At 54.2% G+C, this 26,067-nt stretch overlaps 1 protein-coding gene across 1 annotated transcript in view; it reads left to right on the top strand.

The window, feature by feature from the left end:
• The window catches only part of COL13A1 (collagen type XIII alpha 1 chain), an 88,379-nt gene that overhangs the window by 28,900 nt on the left and 33,412 nt on the right, over positions 1–26,067 (top strand). Inside the window, exons 11-21 of the mRNA XM_070364482.1 lie at positions 573–638; positions 4,399–4,506; positions 7,354–7,380; positions 8,101–8,136; positions 17,129–17,173; positions 18,676–18,702; positions 21,782–21,835; positions 22,827–22,913; positions 23,700–23,753; positions 24,864–24,908; positions 25,283–25,351. Coding sequence (XP_070220583.1) covers positions 573–638; positions 4,399–4,506; positions 7,354–7,380; positions 8,101–8,136; positions 17,129–17,173; positions 18,676–18,702; positions 21,782–21,835; positions 22,827–22,913; positions 23,700–23,753; positions 24,864–24,908; positions 25,283–25,351 — 618 coding nt within the window. The remainder of the gene's footprint in view (positions 1–572; positions 639–4,398; positions 4,507–7,353; positions 7,381–8,100; positions 8,137–17,128; positions 17,174–18,675; positions 18,703–21,781; positions 21,836–22,826; positions 22,914–23,699; positions 23,754–24,863; positions 24,909–25,282; positions 25,352–26,067) is intronic.

Raw genomic sequence — 26,067 nt, 5'->3', positions numbered from 1 at the left:
CAGGAGCCGGGCTCGGCTCTGCCCTTGACCATCTTCCCCAGATTCGCTGACACCAGCCCTTCTCGTCCAGCTGAAAAAAGAACCCAGGGGTGGCTGCCCACCAGCCTGGCTTCAAGTACCAATTTAGGCTGATCCTGTGGCTCCCAAATCAGAGCCTCAGAGTCTGTTCCCCTTAGCCCTGCAGCCTCTGTCCACGACCAGGGACCGTGGGCCTGGCAGTGCAACGTTGGGCCGTATGTCGGGAGGCCTCTGTGGCCCGGCTTGGCTATGGAGGGCAGGCCTGGCTGGGGAGGCCCCTCCCCACTGGGGAGTGCTGCTGCCAACACCCCGAGGGCTTGCCTCCTTCCACGGATGGGGTGCCTTCCAAGGGCAAGCTCAGCACTGCACCCACAAGCCTCGAGCGGCCCGTCCATGCCCTCCCTCCAGTGCCTCACACCCGCTAATCTCTCTTCTCTCTTCCTTTCCTCCCTCCCTCTCGGCCACCCTGCCTTCCTGGCGGACTTTCGACCCTCCTGAACACCTGCGATCTTTGGCCTCTGCCCTCTGGCCTTCCAACTCATCTTTCTCCTCAGCTGCTGCCTCTCCTCAATTCAGTGCGGCTGGCTCCACCCCCAGTCATTAAAAGGCGGACCTTCCAGGTAGACACCTCCCTTGGCCAGACCACACGGGGCTTCCCAGGGGCTGGCAAGTCTCTGGGCCCTGACGAACCAGCTGGGGCTGTGACAGTGAAAGTCGCTCAGTCATGTCTGACTCTTTGCGACCCCATGGACTGTAGCCCACCAGGCTCCTCCGCCCATGGGATTTCCCAGGCAAGAATACTGGAGTGGGTGGCCATTCCCTTCTCCAGGGGATCTTCCTGACCCAGGGATCAAACCTGGGTCTCCTGCATTACAGGCAGATTCTTTACCATCTGAGCCACCGGGGCTGTTGGCAAAAGCAGAATCTCACTGCACTCGCATTGCATTAAATTAGACAAAGACGGACCTACAAATGCCATACACGTGGAAATGCACAACACCCAGGCCCAGCAGCTTCAACCACTGTCTCACTGTTACTGCTCACAACAGCCAGCAAAGCAGCCGCCACTGTGTGCCAGGCACCAGGCCATGCGTTTTCCAGCCTGCTTTCGTTTACATTCTCACAATGGTTGTATGAGTTAGGCATGATCATCCTTGTTTCACAGATGAGCAAATCAGGCTCAGAGATGTTAAGTAAGTTGCCTGAGGTCACACAGCCAGTAAACTGCAGAACACCCACATTCTCCAACTCTTACTAGTTATGCAATTTGGGGCGAATTACTTCACCTTTCTGTGCCTCTGTTTTCTCATCTGTAAAATGAGAATAATGATGGTTCCTACTGTATAGGGTTATTGTGTATGCAGAGCACTGGAAATACTTCCTGGCAGTTTAAGCGCTGAAGTTAAATTGAGGCTCAGAGAGGTGAATTTGTACCCAAGGTGGCACAAACAGCAAGAGAGAGTGGGAACTGGCAGTCGAGTCTTCAGACCCCACACCCAGGGCTCTCTCAGTTGGACCTACACCCTTTATATTTAGAAATGCAGATTGCTTAGCATCTGATCACTTGTAACCTGAGTTTGAGAAGCAAGGGAATTTGCAGAGGAAATGTAGCCCACAACCAACAGGTGTAATCATTGTGAGCAACTGCTTCCTTCTTCCTGCCTTACTAAGCCAAGGAGGCTGGGATAGGACCAGATCACAAAGAACAAAGAGCAAGAGACCACAGACCCAGGGATCTAGGCAAAGGCATTGCAGCTTGATGCCAGGCCAGGAATTCCATGGCTGCCACCCGCACCCCTAGCCTTGCTCACACTGGGGGTCAGAGGTAACCCCCAAGTTCGCAGGAGTGCTGGAAGTGGCAGGGCTCTGAGATGCTCTCTGAAAGCCTGACAGCAGGGCCTGGAGCCACCATCTGGCCTGACTCAGGAGCCCAGGGGCCTGAATGTTCAGGCATCTGATTGAACAAGGCTGAAAAATCACTCCAATTAATGGCTAAAAATACAGAGGGACACGTGACACGTGTGCTACCCAAGCCTCCGTATCCCGTTACACCAGCCAGATCCTTGAGAGCCTCCATGTGCTCTGAGCGCTTACCCAACGCCTGGTTATTCAGGGGGCTCACTGGCAGCTCAGAGAAGCACCAGGCCCACCCCACTCTCAGCCACCCCTACCCATGTCAGACTCCATTTCAGGAGAGCTGAGTCCCTGCTCTCAGAGTGGCCATTTGCCTCGGCCCCCCTCACCCACTTCCTGGCCCTAGTTGCACTGACTGCTGTGTGTTGAGCCCTTGCTGGGCTCCAAGCTCTGTTGTGAGAATTCTACACGGATTATCCCATGTAATCCCACACGGGCCACCAGGAGTGGAACTGGCATTCTCATCTCTACCTTACAGAAGAAACTGAGCGGGGCCAAGGCATGCTACTGCCTCCCTTTTCAAGAGCAGGAGGAGGATACACCAGAGCTTTCTGTGCTGCCCTGACCTGATTTCTGAAGTAGAGAGAGAATAGGGACCCCTGTCTTTCCTGCTGCAGATTCTGCCTTGAGAATAAGGTTTTTATTCTGTCAGCCACCGTGGGACACAAAAAGGCTTGTCCGTTTCCAATCAATAAACCAATATTGATTTCACAGGCTCTGTAAGATGTTTAAACATTGGGTTTAACATTAGTTGAAAAAAATGATGTGTTTAGCAGATGGCATTGAAGGTCATTGCCAAAGTGCAGAAATTTGGATGGTGAGCAATTCTTGCTGGGGGCTTATTTGGAATGAATAGAAAAGTCTAGAGTTCTGGGTTTTGATTCCAGTTCCCCCAAATTGTCCGTGTGACCTTAGTCAGGGTGCTCAACTTCTCTGAGCCTCCATTTTCTCTTCTGTAAAATGGGACTTGTGACCCATCTCTGCAGCTGCCTTCTCCACCATGGACTCTCCGAGCCCTTAAGTGGATTCTTAGAGGGTGTGGCAGGATGTAGCTCAGGCCAAGAGTGGCATTGCTGGTGGCCTCTGTCCTAGGATATCCCATTGGAGAGATGGTTCAAGCGGATGCTGCTAAAATCTGAGTTCCCATTCTGAGGTCATGCACTCCTATTTATAATATGGGGTTTGCAGCAAGCATCATCAGGCCCCTTTTCTATGTACAGTGTCATAAAGGATTACTGAGATCACACTGAGAAGGGCGGGCTGGCGTGCAGTCTGGCCACCTGGGTCTCCTGCATCCCAGCCTGGAGCACTCACACCTGCCGGACTGTTCTACTCGAATCTGTCTGCAGGGCTGGACCCCTCAGCGAGAGCTGAACCCAGAACCTCCCCAGAGAGGTCGTGGAGAAAGCAACCTAACGACACTGGTCTGCACAGATTGCGGATGACACGGGCTGGCCCCCAGCCCCGAGAGCTGGGTCACGTGGACCAGGCTGTCTCCTCCTCCTCACGATCCCACCCCTGCCTCCCTGGGCTCTGGGTCCACCCTGGGCACCTGCATGGGGTGGGGTGACAAAGGCTTCAGGATAAGGAAAAAGAATAGTAATAGCGACTCCAGAAAGGCACGAAGCACTTTACACCTTCAAAACTCAACCAGACAAAGGGCTGCAAACTCAACTGTCCTCTGAGGTCAGGCACAGATCACACAAGTGATAAAGCAGGCTGCACACAGAATGGTTTGGACAGGTGGGGCCTGAGGGACCCGGAGAGCCCAGCTGATGGCGGCCCCCGAGGAATGTGGGTCTAGCTGGCCCAGGCTCCATTTTCTTCAGCAGAAGCTACCAAGCCATGTATATATATATATATATATATATATATATATTTTTTTTTTTTTTTTTTTACATAAAATCTCTTGCCCAATTGTTTGGTGAGCTAAGCAAAATTCTGTGGCCTCTGACCTAAGGACTCAGTTGATCCTCTGGGCCAAATAATCAAAGACGGCAAAATGTGACAGGAAACAAGGAAAGGCTGTTCTCATCTGACGGCTGGGAGGCCAGGGCGCGGAGATGGTGGGCTCGTCACACGCAGGGAGGCGTCGAGGCAGGCCGAGGCCGCCGGCCACCTCGGCTGGACCCTGGTCATCCGACCAACCTGGGAACAGGACTTCGGCTGGGCCGGGGGGCACTCACCCGCTCCTCCGCCTCTGCCACCGCAGCGGGGCTCTGCCCTGGGGACCAACAGCCCACGCAGCAAATCGTCTCTGGAAGCCTCTCCTCTGGAGGCCTAATGTCTTGGCCACCTCCTCACTGCCACCGGCCTCTGCATGCGTCACCACCACCACACCGTCACCTCACACCACGCCGCCTCCCCCAGAACCCACGGCAGGGCCTCACCGGGTGCATGGCACTGGGGCGGGACGGTTCTGCAGCCCAGGGCTCTCTCTCTGACACTTGTTTCCACCAACCTCAGGGTGAACAGGGCCAGGCTGGCATCCAAGGCCCACCAGGGCCACCAGGCCCTCCCGGACCGAGTGGACCTCTGGGGCACCCAGGACTGCCAGGGCCCATGGGGCCACCAGTAAGTACCCCTCCTGCTTCCCACCAGCTCCTCTCCTTCAAGATTCACCCCCTGAATTCTCTGGAAATTTGGGAACTGGGTAACCGATGGGACTCTGGGCCCCCGCTGAAAGGGCAGAAGCACATTGGCAAGGCTGCGGGACGTGGCTGGCCCCATCCCTGTGGGAGCTGCCCATCCTGTCATGCTCACCAGTTGCTCTCTGGTTCTGAAAACACGTAATGGGATCATGTGTTCCACTTCAGCCACTGCCTCCCAGGGGGGAAACCCTGAGCAGGCCTGTCTCTCCCAGCCTCAGGAGAGAGGAGCTTGGAGAGAAAGTTCCCGGGACCACTCTGATGGATGTCCCCTGCCCCCTGGGCTTAGGAAAACTCGAGTTGGGACAAAGTGTCCTAAAGGAGATAGCAAGGGGGCATCTGATGGCCTAACAGACACGCCTTTGCTGGTGTGTGTGGATTTCCCACTCCCAGGCCACCTTCCAACCAAGTTACACACCCGGTCAGGCAAAAGGACCCTGCCTCGAGCCTGGGGATTGGACCACTGCCAGGAGGGGCCCAGGGAAGCCAACAGACACCCCTCTGGGCAAGACCACACTCAGGCAATAGGTCAGTCCCAGTGTCCACCGGGTCATCTGCTTGCAAGCTCTAGCCAAGCCCCAACTCTTTCTCAGCCCTATTTCATGCAAGAAAGCACCAAGGCAGAGTAACTCAGAAAACCCTGGACTTCTTCTTTAGAGAAAATGCATCTCTACCCAGAGCTAAGACCAACGTCAGCAGTTATTAGAGGCAGAGGGACACAGTCTGTTTGATAATGTTTTTTCCACGTGGCTTTTTTTGTTTAAGTGTTTTTCTTTCTTATGACAAAAGCATCATATATCCATTGTGAAAAATTTGGAACATAGACGAAGAAAAAGTTTTAAACTGTCTGCTTTCCCATATCCAGGCTTCCCCATCATTAACGCTGGGGAGAGTCCTTTCCATTTTTCTCCTTAGACTTCTCGGCACATAAATGTTTTTCAGGTCGGTGACGTTTTGAATAACTTAACACTTGGTATCCTGTTACTCTTTTCACTTAATCTCGTACACCATGCCCTTTCTTACATCAGGAGTCTCCCATGATACAGATTTTAGGACTGCTGGGTCTCTTTACAATGTAGTTAATGGGTTCCCTTCTGAAATGCTGCTACTGCTACTAAGTCGTTTCAGTCGTGTCCGACTCTGTGCGACCCCATAGATGGCAGCCCACCGGGCTCTGCTGTCCCTGGGATTCTCCAGGCAAGAACACTGGAGTGGGTTGCCATTTCCTTCTCCAATGCATGAAAGTGAAAAGTGAAAATGAAGTCGCTCAGTTGCGTCCAACTCTTCACGACCCCATGGACTGCAGCCTACCAGGCTCCTCCATCCATGGGATTCTCCAGGCAAGAGTACTGGAGTGGGGTGCCATTGCCTTCTGTAATATACATCCTTAAACATAAATGTGTGTGCATATCTCCAATGCTTTCATTGCAATAGATTCCCAAAAGTGGAATTACTGGGTCAGGGGTGCCCCTGTCAAGTAGCCCACAATGAGTATGACCACATTCCAGGTCACTTGGCTTCACACCTGGGCCCTCGGCTACCCCGGCTTCCAAGGCTAAGGTTCCATGTAGAGTCCCCCTAGGCTGGGTCAAGCAGCCAGCTTGACCAGAAGGCAGCATGGCAGTGTGAAAACCTACCTTTCTGGGAGAGCCAGCTCTCCTGCTCAGCTTGATCCCCGTAACGGATTTTAAATATTTCCATGATTTCTCCCCAGAACCCTGGGGAGGGAAGTTAGTCTCACTTCCATGGATTGATGGATGGAAAAGCAGAAAACCTAAAAGGAAGTGGAATTTAGAGAACTGAACCAAACAAACCAAGCCAAGAAAATAAACCAAAATTTTAAAAAGTGCTCAAAATCCACTTCTTTCCTGACGGCCCTCACCCATACACACTGGGCTCCCGATCACTGAACCCAAGCCAGGCTGTTTTCTTTGTTAGGTTGTTTATAAAGAAAAAAAAAAAACCAGAATGCGTGTTTTGAAACCAATTGAAATAGGCCAGACTCAGGCATCATGGTTTTCTCCAGCCAGTGTTTGCCAGGCAGACCCACGCCCGAGACCACGCTGGAGCCTGCCTTCCCTTTCCTCTCCCTTGGGCTCCTGCAGGGCTTGCACCACTTCCCCCAGCTGGCTCCTGTGGTCACAGCCCCCCGGGGTGGGGAATGGAGACAGAGGGCTCCCCTGCAAGCTGGCAGGGCCAGAGGCAAAACCCAAGCTCTGCTGGGCAAGGTCAGCTTTCCAGGGAGCGGCTCTAGTTAGGAGGTGGGTGGGTGGGGACCTGGACCAAACACACTATCAATTTCGCATGATGCCATTGACCTATTTTACAGCGGGCCAGCACACCAGAGATGCCCGAGGCGCCCATGTGGCTCCACAGAGGGACATGAGCCTGTTGTCCCCATGTGCCCTGAGCAGGTTTCAGATGCCCTTTGAGGACCCTCTTGATCTGTTCTCCAGCGCATCCAGAACCCGTTACAACCTCCACTGTAAACGTGTTTGTATGCATCCCTGCTCAGTCGTGCCCGACTCTTTGCAACCCCATGGACTATAGCTGCCAGATTCCTCAGTCCATGGGATTTCCCAGGCAAGAATACTTGAGTGGTTGCCATTTCCTACTCCAGGGGATCTTCCCGACCCAGGGATCAAACCCGAGTCTCTTACATCTCCTGCACTGGCAGACAGATTCTTTACCAACTGCACCATCTAAGTGTGTTTAGCCCTCACCATTTGCCAGTGGAATCCATCTCCACTCACCTTTCTTCTTGCTTCTGCAGGGCTTACCTGGGCCTCCTGGACCGAAGGTGAGGGTCCTTCTGGGTGATGCATCGAGTGGGTGGGAAAGTGCCCTGGTGGGTAGGGGTGGCGCGCTGACAGGTACTGAGTAAGGGGCTGAAAGGGAATTGATCGGCTTCCACAAGGATTGCACTTTCGTGGGCTCAGGCCAAGCAAGTGCTGTGGCTGGTATGGAAGATGCGGCCCTGCTCTCCAAACAGATCATGGTCCGAGTTGGGAACTCAGGTCCCAGGACATTGTCACAACATCCCAGTAAAACAGTGGCTCCTAAGGGGCCAGAACTGGAAAGGACCTTCGGGGCCATCCAGTTCCTTTCGAAACCTTATCTGGAAGCCCACAGTGTCGAGTCTCCCTTTGAAGCTGGAGTCCCTGTGGCTTTAGGAAAGAGAAGTTGCAAAGCACTGATCCAGCCAGTCATTTCACAAATGCAGAAGCTGAAGTCCTGGGGGACATGACTTGTCCAGGTGCCACAGGGAGCCCGTGGTAGAACCAGAACTGACCCTCAGGGGTCCTGTACCCCTGCCAAGTCGACCCTTCCCTCCTCCCTCAGCCTCTGCAAAGACAAGGACTGGTTCTGAAAAGTCAAACAGTCCCTGCTATTGTTCCAAGGTTGGCTGGAGGTGGAGGTCAGAGGTTTTGGAGTCATTGGAAAGAAGAGGGATGGTAACGAGGAGGAGGAGGGTGAAGCAAGAAAACCCCTCTAATGGCCTTATCTTGGTTCCCCTCAGGGAGACCCAGGGATCCAGGGCTACCACGGCCGGAAGGTAAGAAGGAGGGGAAAGGAGGACCCGCTCTCCACCAGGTGACAATCCATGTAGGGCTTCACCACAGTGTACACAGGGTCTGGACTTGGTCCGTACATGCTTTTGCACACACATCAGCAGGGGCCTCAAAACTCTTGAATTTAAATGATCAGGGGGTTTGTGTCTCCACTGAGGAAGCAGGAGGCTCAGAGAAGGAAGGGCCTTGGGCAAGTCAGTGGCCCTGCTGGACCTCAGGCCAGGAATGTGTCCCCTGCCAACCCAACTGGCCGTGTCCGCACAGAGGCAGACCAGGTTCTCACCTGCCCCCTGAGAGCCTAGTAAGTGGAGACCAGGCAGAGCTTCTGGGTATGGTAGGGGATATGGATGATCCCAACTCTGCTGTTTGGCCACTCACAGGCCAAAGAGACAGGGTTCCTATGCAAATAACCCTAGTGAAGGCAATTGCACTAACCACTACCATCCCAAAGCACCGTGTCAGTATTGGGGTAGGGGGTTCAGGGAAATTCATTCTAGGTTGGGAGGATCTCGGGAAGTCGTCTGAGAGAGGACAGCCTCTGAGTTCAATCCTGGTGAATGGGTAAGTGTATCAGTTATCTATTGCCATGTAATGAACCATCCCAAACTTACTGTCTTAAAACAATTCTTTCTCAGGATTCTGTGGCTTGGCCAGCTGTCTCCTCGGGGCTCACTCATGCAGTCACATGGGATGATGGCTGGAGAGGCCGGGGGGCCAAGACAGCCTCGTCCACATGCCTGGGGCTGGCGCTAGCTGCGGCCTGGGCTCCTCTGTTCTCCTCCACATGGCCTCCCAGCCCCTAGTGTAGGGCGGATGGATTTCCTCACAGCACGGCAGGCCCAGGTCAGCCTTCAAAACAGGCGAGTCCTAGTGCACAAGTGCTTTTCAAAAAGCATCTCTTGCATCACATTTTCTGAGGTCCTGTTGGTCAAAGCAAGTAACTCAGCATTCAAGTCAGTGGGGTGGGAGGACTCAGCCCCTTATTCTTACTGTGGGAGGGTGGCAAAGCCTTTGTGACCATCTTTAATCTACCACTGTGCTCCTTCAAGCAGCAGATTTCAAGGGAAATGGCATTTTAGACAGGGAAACAATTGAGCCAAGGCCCAGAGATGGTCATCACAATAACTTTAATAATGTAAAAATAATTTTAACACTATACACCACTTACTGAATGTCTCCTGTGTGCCCGGCTGGCCTTCAACGGGACCTGCATTATTTCTAATCCTAGGAGGCTGGTACTCTTCTTCTCCTATTTAACAGATGAGGAAACTGAGGTACAACCTAAGTGGCTCATAAGCGGCAAAGCAGGAATTCAAGTCCAGGTCACGGCCCTTCCCATGATGCCATGCATCATAAGGAGCCCATCCCACCCTCCAGGCCCCAGCTGGGAGGCTCTGGCGCCTTCCAGGGGAAGAAAAGAGACAGGAGAGAAAGGCAGGACGAGGAAGGGGAGGATTCTGGAAAGGGAAGAATCAGCTCTGGAGAAGCACATTCCACAGGCTCTGTAGCTCTGTAATCCGACAGGGGCCTTCACTGCATTGTTTTATGGGTGCTTGGTGGGTGACATTGCAACACCTGAGAGATCTTTCATTAGTTCTGCATAAACTGCGAAGTTTGTACTGTGTCAGGAAGTGGAAATTACAGCCCCCGAGGTTGCTTCCATCCCCTCATGCAGACTCACAAAATTTACTGCCTCCCGCTGCAGCACAGGGTCGGCTTTCCCATTAGCAGCCAGACCAGCTCTTTCAAGCTGTGAAGAAACTTCAGGGCAGCAGTTCCCCCTGGGGTCATGGGGATGCTCACGGTTGGCATCCCTACCATGGCAGGCATCTGCATTCCCCTGCCAACTGGAAATCTGGTTCATTCAGAAAGGAGGTTGGCGGGGGCAGTCTGTTGCCCTGAGGATAGAGAGGCGTCAACTTGGGGCTAGGGTGTCATGATGGTACAAGGCCTGTTTCCATGATTGTGGCCATTCTGTATGAAGTTTGTGGGAGGAATCTTTCAGCCCTGACTGTGTGGAATTTGCAGAGGAAATTAGCGTGGTCCTACTGACAGAGGGGCAGCCTCTGATCCTGGGGAAGCCTGCTCTGGAGAGAGAAGGCTTGGGGCTGCTAGAGGAGGCTCAGGGCTGCTGGAGAAAGCACAGATGCACTTCTTTTGCCTGACTAAGGATAAAGCAAGTGCTGATGGGTACCTTGAGAAGGAGGGAGCTCCCCGTCACCAGAAGCATTTAAGGAGAGGCTGGAAAACTATGGGTCTGTCATGTGTTAAGAGAAGCTTCTATATCCGATGGGAGACTGGATTGAAATCCCTTCCTGCTCAGGGAAGCAGCAGCTTCCTAAGAACAGAGCTGGCTCCATCCTCGCTAGAGAGGAGCAGCCTCCCACCCCACCCTGGCTTTATGAGTCAGACCCCTCGAGTCTATGTCCAGGCCTTTCTGCATCCACATCCAGGGCTTGTCAGAAGCATTACTGCTCTTAGGTCTCCTGGGGTTCCGAGAAGGCCCTTCTCCTTCATGCTCAGTTCATGTTCCCCACGCTTTCTTTCTCTGTTGACCTGCCCCTTCCCTTTCACAACAGCCTCTTCTCATGGAATCCAGTGGGAGCTGTGAGGCTGCCGGCTTCTCTGCGTTTCTGGAAGGCTCCTGCCACCTCCTTTTCTCCTAGCCTGTCCTTGAGACTTCTCAGTAGGTGCTCCGGAGCCACCAAGTGGCCCTAGAACTCTCGTCTCTCTGCTGGCCCTCACTCTGCTGGGACCCTTGTCCTGTCATCACTGAAGCCACAGCCTCCTAGTCTAACAGAGGCCAGAGGGTGTGCACTGGCGACCAATGGCCAGCAGCAGAGCCCACCCCCAAGAGCTTGGGGGTCATTCCTCAAGGTCAGGCGATACTCAGGAGGCTACGAGTGCCTGTTCCCACTGCCTGAGCCCCAGTGATCACCATACCCAGGCAGAAGTATTCTTCCCATCAGAATTCTTAGATGAAGAGTCCTTTTTTCATGAGATATTACTTTTCTCCTTAAAGTGTTTCATCCCATTTTTCAATTCTTGGATGAAGAATCTTGCCCAAGGACAAGGGCAGCAGTTACTTCACGTCGCTGGTTCAGCCAAAGTCCTTTCGCTCTGTCTCTCACTCATCTCATCTCACCTTGGCCCAGTAATTTGATGCGTTATCCCCACTGTCAAGAGATGAGAAGCTCAGAGAGGTCAATACTCTGCCCAGCGTTGCACAAGTCAAGTGTTCGTCACTCAGTCGTGTCCGACTCTTTGCGGCCCCGTGGACTGTAGTCTGCCAGGCTCCACTGTCCATGGAATGCTCCAGGCAAGAATACTAGAGTGGGTTGCCATTCCCTTCTCCAGGGGGATCTTCCCGACCCAGGGATTGAACGCAGGTCTCCTGCATTGCAGGCAGATTCTTTACTGTCTGAGCTACCAGGGAAGCCCCAACATTGCACAGCTAGTGATAATCATGCTGGGATTGGAATCTAGGTCTCACGAGTCTGAACCCAGGAGCCAGTCTTCTTGCCCTAGTGCAGAAGGAAATGTCTGCTCGGGGGAGGGGCGGTGTCACCCCAGGCTAAGCCAACTGTGCAGACCACCCTCCCCTGTGGTTTCTCTGGAATGTGGAGGGGTAACCCTCTGGCTCTTTTCTTTTGTCCACCAAATCTCTTTTCTCTCTTTCCCTCTCTGCTCTCTGCCTAGAAAGAGGCCTAGAAGGAGGGACCCACACGAAGGGCAGCTTGGTCACAGATGCTGGGAAGATGAGAGTTTGCTCCCACCCAGCACCCTGTGCCACCCAATGGGGACATGGAACTGGGACAGAGGCCACGGGATGCCCCGTGTGTTCAGGGTGGGGCCCCAGGGTAACGACGGACCCCCACGTCTGCTTCCGTTACTCTGTCCTGGCGACTTGACACGTACGCGGGGAGGCCTTTCAGTAAGGGAATTTAACTCTCAGCAGAGGCGCTTCTGGTCCTGTGAAGTTTGCTGTTGATTAGTTCCATCCACCACCACTACCACCACCACCCGCCCCAGCAGCTGGTCCCAGCCTGGCATCCTCTCAAAGGCCGGCCAAGGCTGGCAGGGCAGCATCTCCACCGGCTCCCGGAGATCGCAGCCCGGTGTAGCCAGCGGGCCGTGTGCTGCCGCAGCCCCACTCGCACCCAGCCCCATGGCTTAGACACTGTGAGCATTGTGCGCCCATGTGGTACCTATTTGATCCAAATTTATGGCACCAATCTACTTTCAATGTGTTGCAAGACACAAAATGTGTGTTTAAAGCATCGCAACCTTGGCTCTCTTTCAAGAGGATTGATGAGTATTGTCAGACTGTGTATGGATCACAGAACCTGGTGAGAGCTTATCTCCAAGCACGTCAGAACTGGCCCGTCCATCTTGGCAGTAGCGGGGTGCCTTTGACACATGTGGCGGTCTGGGTGTTAAGCCTTGGGGTTTGCACGAAGGACCAGAGCCGAGCACACATTCCCATCCTGCCGGCTCCGGGCTGTGTGTCTTCAGACCAGTGCAGGCAGGATGTGAGAACCTCGTGTTTAGTCAGCTTATAACTGAGGTTGCACCTCCTGGAGGCTGTGGGGCTCCAGGGAAAGAGGGACTCCCAGGGAAGGAGATCTGATGGGCCCTGTGGTCGGCTGGCTAGGGCGCTGGATTGAGGGTATGAGGAGCAGAAGGGCACCCACCCCGCCCATCTGCTCACCCTACCTCAGTCCTTCTACAAAAAGGCAGAATCATTCTGACCTGCCAGTCAGAGCAAAGCATCACGTGGGTGGACATATCATATCTGAAGAATGATAACTAGAATTATTATATCTACCTTTCTGGGCCTTTTCGTGCCAGGCTGTATAGGGGCACTTTGCTTGCATCATCTCATCAGATCCTCATAACCGCCCTTTCAGGTAGGTTTTATTCTTATCCCCAATTTACAGATGAGCAAACCGAGGTTCACAGAGGTGAATCCCCCTAGAGCCACAGCTACAAAGCAGTGAAGCCAGGTCTTTCTGGCCCCAAAGTCTTGTTCTGGATGACTTTACTACCTGGGTTTTATGAGCCCAGGGGACCTATAATTTCCAATATCACACCACCACTGCCTACTCCCATCTCCTCCACTAGAAGGAAAGAAGGAGGGAGCTGGCCTGTTTTCCTTCTTGTGAGAAGGTTGTGGCTGGATTCAGGCCCTCCTCCAAGTCTCCCAGTCTCTCTGTGAACATCTAAAGCAGAGAACTTGGGGGTACTTGGTGTATTTTATTCAAAGAACCAAAGAAGGGGAGTACTTTGCCCATTGGCACTGATTCTACCCGAATGCTTCCCCAGGGAGCTGACCTGGTCCTGCGACCTCCAATAAAGCCAGGAGAAGGCCGTCTGAGCTGTGCACCCCAGCGGAGAAACCTAAAACTTCCCTGCATCCCCTGACTCCCAGAGGACCTGGGCAACCCTAGGCTCCATGCCATGCTGACGTGCAGCAGAGCATGCCCTGCAGATGGAAGCTATAGAGGCAGACGGGGGACAGCACTTGCTTTCAAAGCCAGGAATTCCTGGGGGGGCATCCAGGCCATTTCAGTTAAAGCAGATCAGGGAGCTGAGACATGGGCCCCACATCTGAGGCCTCGTGGGGGCTGACAGCCCTCCTGCTCCACCTGCCTCCAGCCCCCAGCCTGTGCTCTCTGCCCCCTGTTTCTCCTACACTCCCAAGTCCCCAGATTAATTAGAGCTGACTTTTCTTTTTGGAACTAACTACAAAATCAACCGATCTCAAATCGAGATTACAACCCAGCCGCCCTTCCAAAGCCCTGGCCTTCGATGGGGCGCCTGACCCCGGTAATTCCCTGGATCACTTCCTGCCGGCCCTAATTACCGGACGACCTGGCGTTTCCGTGGCCCCAGGCCTCTCCAGTCTGGAGCTGGCTCCAGCGGTGGCGAGAAGAGGGAGCTGAGCTGCCCTTCTCCCGGAAGGGAGCCCTGGGAACTCTTCAGGGGAGAGAAGGACATTAGCTCTCCTCACCCGGCTTTTCCAGCCCAGGAAAGGGCCCTGGTCCAGACTTAAGGCCTGAGTCACCTGCTGGCCTCCCCCCAGTCCTCCGCTCCCCACACTTCTCCCCTGCAGAGAACAAAGCGTCTGTGTGGAGCTGCTCAGGCCCAGGTCCCCACCCCACCCCCACCCCGACCGCAACCCACAGCAGGAGCCTCACGTTAGGGAGGTCCGTTCATCTCCCCCTGCTTCTCTGGCCTGACCTTTGCTCGGCTGGGGAACTGACCTGGAAGCCCCCCACCTCTTGCCTCCTTTGCCAAGTCCCTGCCCTGTTTGTTCAACAAACAGTAAATCACCAATTAAGAGAGCAGAACACGACTGGTTTGTGCTCCAAGGAGCTTGCTTCCATCCCATCATCTGGGCAAAGGATGGGTCCTCCCACCTGGAAACAGAACCAGAATACAGAACCTATTGATGCTTGGCAGGCATTCCAGGCAGGGGCAGCAGGAGTCAGTGGCGTCCTAAAAGTGGGGGCTGGGACGGCCTTAAGGGTCATTCAGGGCAGCCCCCTGTCTACCCACGTGAGCTCACCCAGCACTTTCTTAGCCACCAAGACCGGAATCCACCCCTTGCAGGCCAGCCATCCAGCATCCTTGATTCTGGGAACCAAGGTTAGAAGAGCCAGCCTTTCGCAGGCCTGGCTCCACAGCATCAGCCACCACCCTTGCTCCGGGCATCTGGGGCAAGACCCTTTGTAATGCTTGGAGCACCCACTTCCCCAGCCCGCCTGGGGGAGCCTCCAGGATCCCTGCTCGGAGGACAAGAAGTGCAGGAGATAAATTGGGGCCTTTGGGTTTTGGCAAACTATGAGAGCTCTCTCCCCAGCTGAGATGTTAGTGAGTTAGTGGATCTAAATTCAGCACAATTCCAAACTTAAACCTTTTAAACAAACAAACAAAAAACTTTCATGTAGGAAAATGGGAACGAAGGAGCCTCTAGGTGTGCTCTTACAAAGACACGCCAAGAGGAAAAGCTCTGCGAACACACACGTGTCACTGTCCTCCCTTTAACAATGGCCCTGGAAACACTCCCCACTCCACACCCCCCATCACCCTGCAGACGGATGCCCTTGCTCACAGCCACCCTGGAGTCCTTGATAATGACTCTCAGCCCGCTCTCACCTCTCCCATCATCCAGAATCAGTGTTTTCTGGTGCAAGCTGAGTCCAGACCCTGGTTCAGAGGTCAGGCTGGGGTGAGCCCCGGGAGACAAACCCTGGAGAAGGAGACTGATGAGAGTGGAATGAGCCCGCGGGGTGGGGTCAGCCAGGGGCACCCTGGCTTCCTGCCCAGCATAGAGGTGGGGGTGAGGGAGGCCCTGAGATGGGGATCAAGGGAGTCTGGGTCACTTGCAGAATTAAGAGACTTGACCCAGAGGGAGGGGAGGGGCAAAAGGTCAGCCATCCTAACGAGGAGACTGCCTCCTCTGAGGGGCCCAGATTTCCCTGGAGAGTGCGGTTGTATCTTCACAGACAAACCTTCAGGGTCTGAAGACAACCTCAATGACATCAGACACCCTCACTCCAGGTTTTGATCTGCACAGCCTGTGTGGAGACTGGGGACAGAAACCCAGAGATGGAGCGTGGGCAGACCCCAGCCTCCTCCCCTGCTGAGGCACCCCAGGCTGTGCTCTGGGGCAGGAGGAGACCCCCTGAGCCCCCTGTAGAACCACAGTTTTACCCACAGCTAACATCCCTTCCCCCACGGAACCTTGCTCTGGGGCTGCCAACACACCCAGAGCAGGAGTGAGTAGGAGGTGTCTAGTCCTCATTTTGCAGGATCCTGAAGCCAGAGAGAGAAAGTAACCTATCCGAGGTCACACAGACACCCCAGCTCAGCTCTCTCACTGGAGGTGGGAAAGGTGAGGGCAGAAGCACGGGAGGAAAGCTGACAGAAAGATGGGAAGAGAAAGAACGAGGTTCAAACGGGAGATGTCTGAGTAGCCAGGGCTGCGCAAGCTGACCTCCCACCTGTACCCACCACCACCCCAGGGAACTCTGTCTGGTGTCCCTCTGGGCTGAGTCAATCCAGTTGAGTTGTTTGGAATGGAAACTGGGGACTTCAGCTTATGCGCTGTAGCTGCAGTTACCAGAATTCTGACGAAGTCCTGTGGCGCCCTCTGCTGGCCATAGAGCAGAACTGTGGTCACAGGCCAGCCGGGCTCAGCCTTTTTCTCCGGTGCCAGTGGTTGAAGACAGCCCTGGACTGAGCACTGACCCCTCACCCCTATGGGGCACAGACCTGAGGGCCCTCCAGAATAGAGGGCTTTGGCCTGCAGAAGGTGTTTAATGGAAGCAACGGATTCTTGGGGTGGCCAAGCAATAAAAGCATCTGATGCTTGGGGTTGGCTGAGAGAAATGGCTACCTGGGCTTTGGCAGACAAAAGACCTGTGTTCAAATTTCTGCTCTGCATGACCTTGACTATCATACCTGGCCTTCCAGAGCTCACCTGTGGGACAGGAATAACATCCATTCCCACACTGACTGGAGGGGACTCCTAGAGATTGAACAGAGGATAGATGTGACGGCTTCACTCAGTGCCAGACACAAACGCAATAGATGGCTGAGCCTTTCTCTGCTCTTTCCTACAAGAGGGATTTTCCAGAATTTAGTGCCTGGGATGCAATCTTGTCTGTTGCAGTCGCTTCTGAGTCCAGCTTCACCACCCCTGCCTGTGGCTCAGAGGTCCTGGTGGGGTCGGGGTGAGGGAGGGCTCCTGCATTGGAAGCTAAAATTTCTGGGCCTTTTGCAGAATTTAGAGATCTGGCTCAAAGAGGATGGGGTGCAGCCATCCCTGGCAGACATGATTTGAACGGTTATTCCAAGCTTCCGGAGCAACCCCTCTCGCTGACACCCTCGAAGGCCATGCTTCAGGGCCGAGCCCTTGGGCCCTGAATCTGGTCCTATTCTCATCGTTTCTCTTGTTCCTTCCTGCAGGGAGAACGGGGAATGCCAGGGATGCCAGGCAAACATGGAACAAAGGTATGCAGCTCCCCCCACTCCCCAGCAGCTCCCCAGCCGCAGTGCCCTCCCCTACCGCCTCCTCCTCCTGCATCCTGTCCTCCCATAAAAACAGAGATGGGGTGCACATTTCTTCTCATCCTCTCCCCTTGCTGCCTGGCCTGTTGTTCAGGCAGGGGTGTTCCTTTTCAGCCCATGAACCATCACTCACCAGCAGCCTCCCAGCCTGCCCAGGCCTCCTCCTGGGCATCAGTGGGTCATAAAAAGAACTTTTCAGGTACCCTCAGCTCTGGCTGCAGTCCTGAGACCCATGTGGGAATCAGGATCCCCTAAAAATGACATTCGCTTGAAATTTACTAAGTGCTGTGCTTGGCAGCTTATTTACCTCAAAGTTGGTGGTCTGGAGCTGGTAAGGAAGTAGGGTTCACTCCCAGCTGCTCCCCAGTCCACTGGGACTTAGAACTAGAGGGCTCCCTTAGGGAGAGTCCCACAGGCAGCCTCAGAGGCCAGTGAGCTTAGTAAACTCAGCCACCTGCTGCTGTTCACTTCCCCGTGGCTCTCCTTCCCCCCCTTTCTCCTCCATCTCCTCCTCCTTTCGTATTCCACCCATTCCACCCAGGGACGCCCCTCATCTAGCCCAGCCAGGGGCTGCCTGCCATGGTGCCCTTTGAGTCTCCCAGGAGGGTCTAGAAGCCCAGGGAACCTGGCTGAGCATAGAGGGTCTTTCTCAGGCCACTCTGTCTGAGCCAAGCTCAGCAACCCCCTTCCCGGTGTACCTGGGCGGCAGCCCAACGTCTCCACGTCTCATGTCTGGCCACTTCTTCTGTGCACCGTCCCCCCTCCCCCCGCCAGGTGAGAACGTCCCCATGCCTTTCCTTGTCTTGCCAGGGGGCTCCTGGAACCACTGTGGCCAGGATGAAGGTCAATGGACCTTGTAACTCAAGACCTGAGGGGCATGATGGGAGGGGTGGAGAGAGGACAGAGTTGGGGTTTCAGGGGCTCAGTGGGTGGCCATTGGACCAAGGCAGGAGCAGACAGAATTCAGAACCATTGCCCTTGAAGCAATATGTATGCCAGATGCTCAGCTTGAACAACAGATGTTTAACTAAGCCACGCAAGTGACTGGCAAAGGTTTACCATTCTCAGCTGAAGGTCCCACCAGCCTGCCAATGTGAAAGGAGTCTAGTGCTTTGCTTTACTCTCCAGAATTCAGCCGGTGGGCAGGAACACTCCCAAAGCAGAAATAATGTGGATCTCCTCCAGGACATTTACAGGGACACGGCATCCAAAGCAAATGCCCCTTCCTTCCTCTCCCTCCTCCTGGGCTGCCTGCCTCTCACCTGCCATCGTCTCACCTCGGGGAAGAATAAGGAACAGTCTAGGAGGGGCCCAAGTCCGAGGCAGAGGAAAGCCCTGAGCTGACCAGACACTTCTGCCCCCAAATGGCTTCACTTCTCTGCTCCTGGCCTCACTCATCTGGCTCTCTCACATTCTTTACCAGAGTCTTCTTTTCTCTCACACAGGGTGAACCTGGGATCCCAGGAGCCAAGGTACTGATACAGAGGAAATGTTCCAGGCAGCCCGGAGCATCAGGCGTGGGGTGGAGGGGGGAGGGGCTGCTGTTGTTTTGCTCCGTGTCCCCCGAGGCTGGTCCAGAGCTGGGGACCTGACTGAGCAGAGGAGAGCCCACCACAGAGGGGCTTGCTGGTCAGGAATGCGCTGCAGATGCCTCGCGTCCCCCTGCCTGGATCCTGGCCCCGGCAACAGTCTGGTTTACATTCCCACCAGCTGCAGCGGGCAGCGACATGGTCCCCTACACCTGCAGGGCTTTGTCTCTCATCCAGTCCAATAAGAGGTGTAACATGAGAAAAGTTTCCATGGCCAAAGACATTTGAGAAATAATGGAGTTTGAAACTGTTACAAAAGCTTCTTTCCTGCAGGCCTTCTCAGAGCCTTTACTGTGCTAAATATACATTGGGAAACCCTTTTGGGGGCTGCAGAGAATGAGCTGATTAGATAGCATCACTGACTCAATGGACATGAATTTGAGCAAATTCCGAGAGATAGTGAAGGATAGGGTAGTCTGGCATGCAGCGGTCCATGCGGTCGCAAAGAGTTGGACAGGACTGAGCGACTAAACAAAACCAAAGGAACTTCTGCAGCATTTTCAAACTTTCTGACGAGGACAATCTTTTTTTAAGAGGTGCGTCTTAGGGGGCAAGTATTCTGGAAACACTCGTCTATGATTACTGCCCCTCACGCCCCTCACCACTCCCACCCCATCCTCTTATCAGTGACTTTTTCTTCTTACCCCAAAGGGAGACCCAGGAGCAACAGGGAAGCCGGGGCCCCCAGGTTTGCCGGGAAAGAGGGGGCAGAGGGTAGGACACTGTGTCTCTGAGTGTGTGCTCCCTCCATCCCGGCCTCTCCTGGTCCCCCCGCCGTTCCCACCCCCACCCCCATGGCTGTCATGCTGCTTGCGGTGTGCGGTGGGTGCACGTGTGCCCAGGGAGAAGGGAGTGCTGGCCAGGATGGCCTGCAAATCTTCGGAAATTCACACTCGAGGGCACAGCCTTTCTCCCTGAAAGCCATTGGGTGCCCAAGAGGAAAGCCCAGCAGAAGGAAGGGAGGTCCTCCCTGCCCCTGCTCCCATCCCCCAGGACCTCAGCAGGGCAGCCCCACACCCTTCCCCTTAGACCACCCCCGCCTCAGACAGGGGTATGCCCCCACTAAAGCCGCAGGCGCCACAGGGCGAGCTGGGGCCTTAGGATTCATGTCCCCCTCATCACTGGGGCTTTTACCTGGCCCTCCTCCCCTCCCTTGTGTGTGTGCTTAGTAGCTCAGTCATGTCCAGCTCTTTGCAACCCCATGGATTGCAGCCCGCCAGGCTGCTCTGTCCATGGGGATTCTCCAGGCAAGAATACTGGAGTGGGCTGCCATGCCCTCCTCTTGTCATTCACATTTCTACCCCAGGGCAGGTGGCAAGGGGATGACACCTAAAGACCTGATGCAACACCCTTTGTGTTGACCGCTGAAAAGTTTGTTGAGGCATCTGAATGAACTATGAGCCCAGGGCCCTCAGTGTATATTATTACATATGAGAACCACCATCGGACTATAGCAGTGGAGCTTCTCATGCTGGCCTGGAGGGGCACTCTCGAGGGGCCCTCCTGATACAGGACGCTGTGAATCCAAGTGAAGTCTTTGTGACACAGAAGGAGGAGCATCAGGAGAGCTGGGTGCTGCCCTGAGGGGGTCGTCCACAGTCACGGAGACCCTTCATCTCTGCAATGAGAGCGGGGCTCTGGGACCTAAGTGAAGGGCAAGAAAAAGTATTCTTTGGTGGTAGAATAGAGAAGGGTACTTGTTTACTGGGCTTCCCTGGTAGCTCAGCTGGTAAAGAATCCGCCTGCAAAACAGGAGACCCCGGTTCGATCCCTGGGTCAGGAAGATCCACTGGAGAAGGGATAAGCTACGCACTCCAGTATTCTTGGTCTTCCCTGGTGGCTCAGATGATAAAGATGGTCAAGAATCCACCTGCAATGTGGGAGACCTGGGTTCGATCCCTGGGTTGGGAAGATCCCCCAGAGAAGGGAATGGCTACCCACTCCAATATTTTGGCCTGGAGAATTCCGTGGACTGTATAGTCCATGGGGTCACAAAGAGTCAGACACAACTGAGTGACTTTTGCTTGTTTACTAGGGCTGCCCTAACAGGACCGCTGACTGGGTGGCTTCAACAGTGAACATTGATTGGCCCACGGTGCTGAGGCCGCAAGTCCGAGATCAGGTGTCAGCAGGGCTGGACACCCTTCTGCGGGGTGTCCCGTGCCTCTCTCCTAGTTCCCAGTAGTTTGCTGGCATTCCTGGTCTTCCTCGGCTTGTTGAAGCATCACCCCAGTCTCTGCCTTTGTCTTCACATGGTGTTCTCCCCGTATGCATGTCTGTGTTCAAAGTTCCCTTTTCTTTATAAGGACACCGATCATACTGGATTAGGGGCCCACCCAACTCCAGGGTGACCTCATAATTTAGCTAATCACATCTCTAGTGGTCCAATTGCCAAGTAAGGTCACATTCTGAGATACTTGGAGTTAGGACTCCAGCATATGAATCTCATGAGACACAATTCAACCTGAGGTACACTTCTCAAAATATTCCTCCAAAGGAGAAGTTCTGGTATGATGGGTTTTGTCCTCCCTAGAGGCAGGGAGGTGGGCAGAAAGTTCTCCCTAAAGACCAGGAGCATCTAATTGCTAGACGTTACAAACATGAAAAACAGCAAAGCAGTTTTTAAAAAATAATGCCAAATATTGGCATTCTGAATGGCTCATATCTCCCTAGGAGACCCCCCTAAAGGGACTCAATGCTCTTGGCTCCTCTCCCTCCATAAGTGCCAAGGGCCCTGCCCACACAGGACTGGGAGGACAATGATACCAGTGGGAAGTGTCCCAAGGAAGGAGTCAGGTCCCGGATAGGGTCCAGCAGGAAGTGAGTCCTTCAGCGAACAGCCCAGGTAAGGGCAGGGAGGCAGGAGAGAAGAAAGTCAAGACCCTACGTTGGAGGGCTGGTGTCTTCGCCAACATACTAGAGAAATAGTTCCTAACCCAAACTGTCTGCATTTCCTCCACAGGGTGAGAAGGGGGCTGCCGGGTCCCCCGGGCCACTCGGCCTCTTGGGGCAGAAGGTGGGTAGCAACCAGCTCTGAATGGTGGGTTCTGTGTAGAGGTCCAGCATCCATCCCCACCCACATTTCCCACCCTGCACATTCACACGGGCCCCAGCATTACAGGGGTCCCTCCCAGATTGGGGAAAAGCAGTGGGAACACAGCCGGATTCTGTCTTGGGGGACAGAAGCACGGGAAACTGCATGGGAGGTCCTGACTGTCCCCAGAAAGCCCCAAATTCAAAGAATTTACTAGCTATGACTTGGTCTGATTTCTCTCCACCAGGTCTGAAAATGTAGTCTACAGTACGTGAGCTCCATAGACATTCCATTAAAAAAAATAAAAAGAAGTCAAATAAGTTTGGCTGTATACAACAGCACCCTCAGAATTCTACTCAATGCTCTGTAATGGCCTATATGGGGAAAGAATCTGAAAAAGAGTGGATGTATGTACATAAGTACATGTGTATGTATATATAACTGAGTCACTTTACTGTATACCTGAACTGATACAAGTCAGCCATACACCAATAAAAAACTTTTTAAATAAATAAAGCAGGCTCCTCAGAGAGTCATAAGCACCTTGGCCTGTCCAAGAGGCTCCCGGCACCCCGTGGTGAAGGAGCCTGGAAAGCTTCATTTCATTTTGCCTTTCTGACATTGCTTGGCCACCGGACCCCTTTTTGTCACATTCTGAAGATTCCCAACCTGCTGAAGGAGTGCTCCCTGAAACACACTTTGAGAAACCTCGATTCTGGTCCTGATGGGGTTCTTGTTCTAGCTTACACCTGTTCCACTTTAGTAACCAGTTCCATTCTCTCCTCACATCCCATAGCCAGGCTTCTGAAAGCCTCTGGTCCCCAGCCATGCTGGAGCCCACAGTTCCCCAACATTCAGCACAGACCAAGGGGCAGGCTGCTGTCTTCAGTCCTTTGAACTATGAGGGGAGAAAAGACAGAGACCAACCACCTCCCTCGAAGTTAGTGTTGGTAACTCTACCTTCCACCCCCAGGGAGAAAAAGGCGATGCTGGCAACTCCATTGAAGGAGGCAGAGGGGAGCCCGGTCTCCCAGGGCCTCCTGGACCCCCAGGGCCAAAGGTGAGTATTTCCCTGGGATCAGTGCTCAATCCAAGTGCCTGTGGTCCTTATCCCTAGTCCATTTGGGGCACTCTGTATCCCGGGCACCTTGCCTTCTCTCCTCCCCTAAATGTGTGGTTGTTCCAGTGGATTCTAGAAGGTCCGAGCTCCTGGGACTGAGCTCCTACTTCCAAGCAGTGACCTTGACCCTCCAAAAGAGATACCCTCTCTGGGGCAGATGGAAGTAGGAGCCATTGACTCAAATGGCTGTGATGTAACTGAGTCAAGGACCAGTGGCTGCCAGGTCTTTGGATAATCAGAAAGGCCCGTAGCCTGGACACTGAATCGGCCACAGAGACTCCTGCCTCTCCCTGCTCCTCCGGTCCTAGGCCTCCTGGGGACCCCTCCCCACATACCTAGGCCCTTCCCACTCGCCTCTGCCTCCCAGGCAGAACCTGGTGAGGTGAGTAAGTGTTCCAGGCTCCAAAATGACCTGCCTCCTACAGCCGGAAGTTCATGAGGGTCCATAGTTAGGAGCCTCAACAAGCTGGACACGTGTGTTGACTAAGAACCGAGGAGGGCCTGGCAGCACAGAACTCAGAGGGAGAAAGGAATAGATCAGGAGGGCTGCTTGGAGGAGGTGGGCCTGGGCAGGGCCCAAGGGTGGGGAAGTCAGACAGGTGGAATAGGGGGAGTTAGTAGATACGAGCAAAGAGACAGAGCCCAGAGACACTTGCTACAACATGAATGGCTGGACCATCTCTTGCCCCCTGTGTGTCCTCATCCCATCTCTCTCCTGTTGCCCAGGGGGAAGCTGGAGCAGATGGCCAGCCAGGCCCCCCAGGAGAGCAAGGAGACAAGGTACAGAGGGCCTCGATCTAAGAGCAGGATGAGGGTCAGCTTGGGAGCTCAGAGGGAGAGAGAGTCTTGGCCGTCCCTGCCACTGAGTCCCCAGACACAGGGCTGACAGCCATGACTCCTGCCTGCCATCTCTTGTGGTCACCTTGGGCTTTGGGGAACTTCCTCTGAGATGGCGGCCAGGCACAGGGAGGCCTGGGGAATGCAGTGACCCAGAGTCCCCGCATCTACTATTTTCCAACCGCTGGTAAAGGCGGGCTCCATTCTCTCCAGCTCCTTCTGGGCACAGGTCAGCATGGTGTTGTTGTGGGCACTGCAAGACTGTGGGTGCGGGGAGGTGCCGGCTGCTATCTGGAGGTGACGCTCCCTGAGCTGACCAACTGAAGGGTCAGCAGAAGTTGAATTATATTAAAGGGTTTGTTTTCCCTTTGTTTTTACTTTCTGTCTTCCTTTTTAAAGCTGTGTTCAGTGTTCACATTTTCCCAGCTCAAGTATGGAACTGTGCTTCGCTTTTCACAACTTACACCACCTTTCATTTATTCCCCACGGTTCTGTCCTGTTTCCAACAAGTACAAATCCTCCCCCACCCAACCTGCTCCAGGAGGCAGGCTGTTTCTAATCCCTCACCCTGGCCCCCCACGTTTCCTCCCACAGTTTGGGTCTTCCACCAGCAGACAGGAACCGCTGGGGCTCTCCACGGCGATTGGCGACCACCCAGGCAATCGGCACAAAGTTTGAACCCTTGCTCCTTGAGCGGGATGGGAACAGAGGGGCAGAGAGTCTGGTCTCTGTACCCAAGGAGGTGGCTGACTTAGGGGGCTAAAGAGAGGTGCCCAGAAAAACAAGGATAGAATCACCAACAGCTAACGCAGGACAGAAATAAGACCTTCCAGCGTGAAGCTGAAGGGAGCTCAGAGGGAGAGAGGCATGCTGGCTGGTGGAAGCACTTCCCAAAGGGAGGACCCTGCATGAGCTGGAGCCCTGCGCCCTTCTGGCCTGGGCTGAGCTGAGCCTCCTGGCCCCTCCAGGGCCTCAACACACAGACCATCTGGGGACATCAGATTCTCTGTGCCCACTTTATGCCTATTTCACTTCAATTTTGTCCTGCAACAGGGGGAGCCTGGACCAGCTGGAGAACAGGGACCTACTGGCCCCAAGGTACGTGCATCTCTCACCCAGAGAATCAGGGCACCCCATCCCAGCTCCCTGGGGTCATGGTGTGAAGTGGCTTGTCTGGGGCTCTCCGGGAAGAGCAGTCTGGTCGGCTGGGTTGTCTGGCTAGGATGTCTGACATTGCAGCCACAATCAGACTCAGCGTCCCCCAGGTCTGTCTAGTCTAGGGTTCTCCACTAGTTCTGGATTCCCGGAGCATCCTCTGGGCGTGTCTGGAGCCCCAGGAGCCACCGCCAGCAGCTCTGGATCCACCTGTGCAGCCAGTGTCAGCTCTGATCCCATTTGGCAGGAAGAGGAGGTGCCTGTCCTGAGGTCCCCGCTGGTCCAGGCTCTGGGTACAGGTGTCATTTGTCTCCTAGGGCTCCAAGGGCGAAACTGGGAAAGGAGAGATGGTGGACTACAACGGCAACATCAACGAGGCTCTCCAGGTAAGTGGGGCCACCCAGAGACAGAGATCTGGGGTTACCTGTGGGCCTTGATGCTGGGCCCCAGGCCTGCTGGGCGATCTGAGCTCTAACACTCCAAGGCCTGGCCACTAGGCAGAGCTTCCAGGGAGCTCCCTTGTCTTCTCTCCTTTGGCACCCCCCATTATCCCCCAGACACACAGCCCCTTCATTTGAAATCCAAGTGGCCCAGCTCTGGGTCACTGAGAGTCGTAAGTGGAGCATCCTGGCACCTGTGGGGTGCTGGCCCACTTGGGGTTCTGGGACTCCCATTTCTTTGGCACACAAACTCCCCCCTTCACTTGGCAGTACTTGTCTTCCTGGAACCCATCTACCTTTGTGTCAATGTAATAGTTCAGATTCATACGGTGCCCTCCTTTAAAAGTGGGGTTCTTGGGGCTTCCCTGGTGGTCCAGTGGTTGAGACTCCATGCTTCTGCTGTAGGGAGCCTGGGTTCAGTCCTTGGTTGGGGAACTAAGATCCCTCATGCCATAAATGTTTTTTTTTAAGTGGGGCATTACTGACATTTGGGGCTGGTTAATCTTGGTTGGCAAGGCAATGGCAATGGCACCCCACTCCAGTACTCTTGCCTGGAAAATCTCATGGGCGGAGTAGCCTGGTAGGCTGCAGTCCATGAGGTCATGAAGAGTCAGACACGACTAAGCAACTTCACTTTCACTTTTCCCTTTCATGCATTGGAG

This window comes from Bos mutus, chromosome 28, assembly GCF_027580195.1.
Source record: "Bos mutus isolate GX-2022 chromosome 28, NWIPB_WYAK_1.1, whole genome shotgun sequence".
NCBI classification, from domain to species: Eukaryota; Metazoa; Chordata; class Mammalia; order Artiodactyla; family Bovidae; genus Bos; species Bos mutus.
The sequence above is the reverse complement of the archived record's forward strand: the minus strand, read 5'-3'. Positions and strand labels throughout refer to the sequence as shown.